General features: G+C 40.3%; 1 protein-coding gene across 1 annotated transcript in view; it reads right to left on the bottom strand.

Moving 5' to 3' along the window:
* Positions 1-4,211, bottom strand: part of stxbp1a (syntaxin binding protein 1a) — a gene marked incomplete at both ends in the record, with an annotated part of 22,852 nt that extends 18,641 nt beyond the window's left edge. Inside the window, one exon of the mRNA XM_083886450.1 lies at positions 4,175-4,211. Within this exon, the coding sequence (XP_083742576.1) occupies positions 4,175-4,211 (37 nt within the window). The remainder of the gene's footprint in view (positions 1-4,174) is intronic.
* Between the last annotated feature and the right edge of the window lie 2,337 nt (positions 4,212-6,548).

Below are 6,548 nucleotides of genomic sequence, written 5' to 3'. Positions count from 1 at the left end.
AAGGAAAGACGGAATTATTTAAAGGTGCATTATGTAATAAATCTCAATTTAAACTGGCCATAAAATCCTCCTAATATGTCACAGAGACTCAGGAATAATATTCATATAACAAACTGAACTCACCAACAACAACAGTACAGACAAAATATTCGCATTTAAAAAAAATATTTTGCAGACTGCAAATCATGTTTATGTTTTGAAATCATGTTTTGGCGTCATGTGGCGCCACCTACCGCCGTCTACCAATCATTGCGGTCAGTAGAGTCTCAGCTGCCGAGCAACCACGGGTTGCCAGTTACGTCAGAAAACGAAACCTAAAAAGACCTTGGTATTTTGAATTTGAATGTAGTAACCGTTTTTGGCCACATTCTTACATATGGCACCTTTATAAACAAAAATGATCATTCCTACCTGATTTGTATATAATGTGTTAAACAGTAATGTATTTTTCTTTTTAAAGTCAATGATTCCACTTGTTTAAAGATTAATAAATGACAAAATATGTTGAAATACATATCAATTTCCTGTAGTTTTTGTTCCTCCAGCCCTAAAAAAAACAGCAACAGCTTCATACAAACAATTATAACAGTAAATTATTATATGTTTTCGAGATTAAATCGCACTGATCACAAAAAGTGTAGCTTTTAACGCCACATTTCCCGTTTTGGTGGCTGGAGGAGATGTTAGCTATAGGCTAACAAAGTGAGTAGCAGTAGAAAAAAACACGAAGCTTCAGTTGTTTATTTTCCTGTATCACATATTTCATGTGTTTTATAAAAACTGGTTTGTAAATAGACTGATAATGCTCATTTTTCCCCCTAGCATACACAAGCTGCACGATTCTCCGCTAAGGTTTGCTAGCTAGCGCTCTGTATTAAGACTAGCATGAATATGAAGCTGCTGATGCACCGAGATACTGAGAAACTGCGAGGAATGTGACTTATAATTAGCCTAAATGTCTGCACATGACTTTTACTCACTATTTATATGTATAGTTATAGAGGTTTGCCTTTAGTAAATATGAACAGAACCAATGTCTACATTTAGCATCAGGAACGCGACAACAAAGCAGTTAAGTAGACGTGAATGCTAACAAAACAGGGACTAGCACGTTAGCGTTGCTTTAATTCAACAGTGGTGATTTTCCATGATACAGTTCTAGCTTCTAGCTAGTTTACTTCATCGTAATTATCACAGCGTGGTTTTATAGTTTGCGTGTTTGCGTAACGTGGTTTTATGAGCGACACAAACACAAAAACTATTGACTTTACGATTTAAAAAGGACGGCACTGAAATACCGCAGAACGTGGTCGTGATTTAGCTCACGGTCGATCGTTAGCTTACAGCAGTGCTGTCGCTAAATTACTCCTCTGCTTAATATTGACATTTTGCTAAATGTTGGAGATTAACGTCACGGTTTTGAAAGGATTTTTAAGTCGTTTTAACTTTAATCTACAGTTCGTTAGCATCGTTAGCTTCAGTGACGACACTCGCTGACCAATCAGAGGCAAGGAAAAAGCACCATATGGGATATTAGCATAGCTTGTTATGATTTGTCGCTGCTTGATGAGTTTCTCACGTTCTGTGGGAATATAATAAATAATTTGTGTTGACGCCGTGTGTGAATCGACCTTTAGAACCTTTTTAAGAGTTCAGAGCAGATTTATAACATCTCATATCTCTCAGTGTGTGTGTGTGTGTGTGTGTTTGTGTGTGTGTGTGAGGTCCTCATGGAGACCAAAAACCTGGTCCTAATGAGGTAGAACCTCAACTCTGAAGAACATGGTTCAGCTTAGAGCTAAGCGTTCAATAGTGGTTATGTTTAGAGATACGGCCCTGGGTCAGGTCGTCCAAATGAATGCAAGTCGTAAAATGGATTGAAATACGAGTGTGTGTGTGTGTGTGTGTGTGTGTGTGTGTGTGTGTGTGTGTGTGTGTGTGTGTGTGTGTGTGTGTGTGTGTGTGTGTGTGTGTGTGTGTGTGTGTGTGTGTGTGAGATAAGAGTGTGGGGGTTGGGGGGGTCAGTATAAATGTGACGCACCAATGAACCTGTTGTGATTTATGACACGTGAAGGTTCAGGAGCACGTCGCTGGTGAGATGTAAAACAAAAACCGGATCGTTCTGATCTGAAGTGGATCCTGGTCCACAATCCCGTCACAGCAGGTAAAAAAAACAAAAAAAAAAACTGCTGAGTCATGCTTTATAACAGAAACCTGCTTCACGGAGCCAAACAATAAATCATCGTCGTCGTCGCAGTTTGACGCTAACGCAATTAGCAAATTGCAAAGTGTTCGTGTGAATGCTGAGTCAGCATTATTATTTATTATTATTATTTTTATTATTATTATTATCATTATCGTTATTATCGCATACTATTTTCTTCGTTAGAAACCGTTTTTGTTTTACGGCTCACGGAAACATTTTGACGTTTTTGGCTATTTCTGCGATCTTTTTCCCACGTTACCAACTTAAGTCGTTTTTATAGTTATAGCATATATTCACACACACACACACACACACATGCACAAACGCCTCTGCTAGTTCTCGATTTTAAATGCAAACATCCTTAGCGCTCACTAGTCACTAGCGCCACCTACTGGTACGGAACGTAGAAACGTTTGACTGACGCCGACTCTCACGGTGCTAACAGAAACGCGTAGTTACAAAATGTGCAAAGTACAAACGTCTTCACGTGACTAAAACTAAATTAATCGGAACTATTTCGCACCATTTGCTTCGCGTTCTCTTATATTCAACCGTTAGCGAAGTCCCCAGTTTCAAAAAGTAACGATGACTACAAACATTACGCTAACGACTCTGCTAACAGCTAAGGACACTAAAGCTACGTCCTGTTTTCGGGGGTTAGCTGTTAAGTTTAACTGGGTTTTTTGGCAGGAAGTGGCCGCAACATACAAATTTGGTTTTCAGTACAGATCAGGAAAAGGTGGCAAAAAACAAATGAAGAAGAAAATGAACGAGTTCACCCGGGTTTTTACTTTCCAACTGACGCTAATCGGGTCAGAAACCGGAGAATTAAAAGATGCTAGCGTTGCTAAATATGCCTGAACGGTGAGTGAATGTTGATTTAAACACATTAAAGCGCAACATTTAACTGGTTTTGACCAGTATGAATGATGCCCCCCCCCCCTCCACCCCAATGTTCAGGCCTGCAGTGACCGGACACACACGCACACACACACACACTCACAAACACACACAGTCTGGTTTCCATGACTTCAGAGGACACTACATTGACGTTTACATTCATTTCCTGGAGGGGATTTTTGTCCACATAAGGAGGACGAGTCTCCGTCATGTGACTGTGTGAACAGATTAAGGTCCCCACTACATGAGTAATACATGAAACACACACACACACACACACACACACTGCTGACTGGAGCATCAGCCAATGACAAAATCAGATGGTGAACTGCAGTGTCCTCACACACACACACACACACACACACAAAAGCACATGATTGATGATTGAAGATGATGATGATGATGATGATGAAGGGCCTTTAACCTCAGATTATGCAGATTATTGTTAAACTTTAAGAACGTGTGGACGCATTAATCCGCCATGAATGTGAAGGAGGAAGAGGAAGAGGAGGAGGAGGAGGAGGAGGAGGAGGAGGCTGTTTTCAGGCTCCATCATGGGGGCGAGGCTCAGCTCCAGCCTCAGCTTCACAGAACCTGATCACCTCCGATCACTTCACAATCGATACCGGCGACAGATCACGTGACTGGATGAGATTAAAGTCTACTGTAGAAACAGTCCTGCTGGATTAAAACGCAGATAATGTGAATGTAAAGGTGTGTGTGTGTGTGTGTGCGGGCCCGCAGCCGCTGCTGCATCACCGCAGCTTCTCACTGCGCATCCGCACCGCAGTAGCCCGCACACACACACACACACACGCACACGCACCAGTCTGCGTGATTTTTTTCTTCTTCTTCTTCTTCTTCTTACATTGAAGCAAACGCAGCATCATCTTCATCATCATCATCATCATCTTCAACATTCAGATTCACTCACTCATCCGCATCCTGCACCACGCACACACACGCACGCACACCCGCGCGCGCTAGTGTGTGTGCGCGTGCGCGCGTGCATGCACAGTAAATTAAGAACATGATGTTGGAATAAATGATCAGATTATATTTCCTTACTTTCTCCGACCACCGCCTTTAATCCGATTGGAGCCATGATGCTGCTGCTGCTGCTGAGGACTGCTGCACTGACTGATGCTCGCTCTCTCTCTCTCTCTCTCACCTCACGTCTCCGTGGAGGAGCCTCCAGGTGGTGACGTCACTGCGTATCCTTCCGCATCCTCCTCTCATTGGCGGACAAAAGAGACGCTGGACGCTTCAACAGCGATTTATTTTCCCTGCACAGATGTTTTTTTTTGAGATTAAAAAAAAAAACAACGCAAAATCAGCAGCAACTAAAACGTGGAGAAGAAAAGCAGCAGCAACTAAAACATGGACAATAAATACAGCAGTAACTAAAACGTGGACAACAAAACAAGAGCAACTAAAACGTGGACAACAAAAATAGTAGCAACTCAGCAGCAACTAAAACGTGGACAACAAAAACAGTAGCAACTAAAACGTGGACAACAAAAACAGTAGCAACTAAAACCTGGACAGCAAAAACAGTAGCAACTAAAACGTGGACAACAAAAACAGTAGCAACTAAAACGTGGACAACAAAAACAGTAGCAACTAAAACGTGGACAACAAAAACAGTAGCAACTAAAACGTGGACTACAAAAACAGTAGCAACTAAAACGTGGACAACAAAAACAATAGCAACTCAGCAGCAACTAAAACATGGACAACAAAAACTGTAGCAACTAAAACATGGACAAGAAAAACAGCAGCAACTAAAACGTGGACAACAAATACAGCAGTAACTAAAACGTGGACAACAAAAACAGTAGCAACTCAGCAGCAACTAAAACGTGGACAACAAAAACAGTAGCAACTAAAACGTGGACAACAAATACAGCAGTAACTAAAACGTGGACAACAAAAACAGTAGCAACTAAAACGTGAAAAACAAAAATATTAGCAACTAAAATGTGGGCAACAAATATGGCCGCAACTAAAACATGGACAACAAAAACAGCAGAAACTAAAACATGGACAATAAATACGGCAGCAACTAAAACGTGGACAACAAAAACAGTAGGAACACAGCAGCAACTAAAACGTGGACAACAAAAACAGCAGCAACTAAAACGTGGACAACAAAAATATTAGCAACTAAAACGTGGGCAACAAATATGGCCGCAACTAAAACATGGATAACAAAAACAGTAGCAACTAAAACATGGACAATAAATACGGCAGCAACTAAAACGTGGGCAACATAAACAGCAGAAACGTAAACATTACCTTGGGGACTTGGTGCCTTGCTCAGGGGAACTCCAGCCCTTGCCATGTCCTGGGATTTAAACCAGCGACCCTCTGGTTCCAAGCCGTCTTGACTGGTGACTTAGTTATTTTTTTATTTGACCTTTATTTAACCAGGTCAGTCGGATCAGAAACAAACAAACAAACAACAGAAAGAGAAACAACAAAACAATAACATTCAACCATCATCTCTGCTGCTTCATGTCGATATAAAAAGTGGCCACACGGGGGCAGCAAATATCCAGACAATAATCAACAGTGAGAGTCCATGAAAAACACACATGTGCTCTTCATATAATCATTATTTATGTATTTTTACATATATTCTAGATGTTTTTAGTAAAATAAATTTTAATTTGAAACATTTCATGTTAATTTCGATTCTTTTTTTTTTTAGTTTATTTATTGAATTCTGCATAATCTGCAAAAACTGACTAACATTATGTCTCTGTGTGTTGATAACTGGACCATTTTATTCACATATTTCTTAAATCTTGATATTCCATCAATAAAAACATCCATATTTCAAAATAAAAGTCCCTTTTTACCTATATGAAATTATAAACACATGTTTATGGTGCATAAATTGTGTACTTTTACTCTTTGTTACTCATTGCTAGCAAATGCAATCAGAAGATGAAGACTTGGTATTATGGTCTGTATTTATATATATATATAGAGAGAGAGTGTCTATGTCTTGATGAAGTGTTATTCACACCCATTCACACACGCTGAAACATGGGATTAAGTGTCTTTGATCAAGGACACAGAGAGATTAGCAGCACAAACTCCTTACTTACTAAAACTGAAGTGTACTTTTATATCAGAAAATGATACTTCAGTTCAGTAAATGTCTTAATAATAAGTACTTTTACTTAAAAGTACTATTGTAAAAAAGTCATTCACATCACATACGTGTAAAAGAATCACCTTTAAGGGTAAATATTAAAGTAGCATGTTGTTTCTGTCTGTGGCCACACCTTTGTCAGGGCCGACTGAACACGTTGGACCAGTGAGGAGGGAGTGTCCTGGTCCTCCTCCTCCTCCTCCTCCTCCTCCTCCTCCTCCTCCTCCTCCTCGCTCAGGGCAGAGTGTGTTCCCTCTCACCAGGGAAGTGGAGCATTTT

The sequence above is a fragment of the Microchirus variegatus genome (assembly GCF_963457635.1).
Source record: "Microchirus variegatus genome assembly, chromosome: 1".
Lineage (NCBI taxonomy): Eukaryota > Metazoa > Chordata > Actinopteri > Pleuronectiformes > Soleidae > Microchirus > Microchirus variegatus.
The sequence above is the reverse complement of the archived record's forward strand: the minus strand, read 5'-3'. Positions and strand labels throughout refer to the sequence as shown.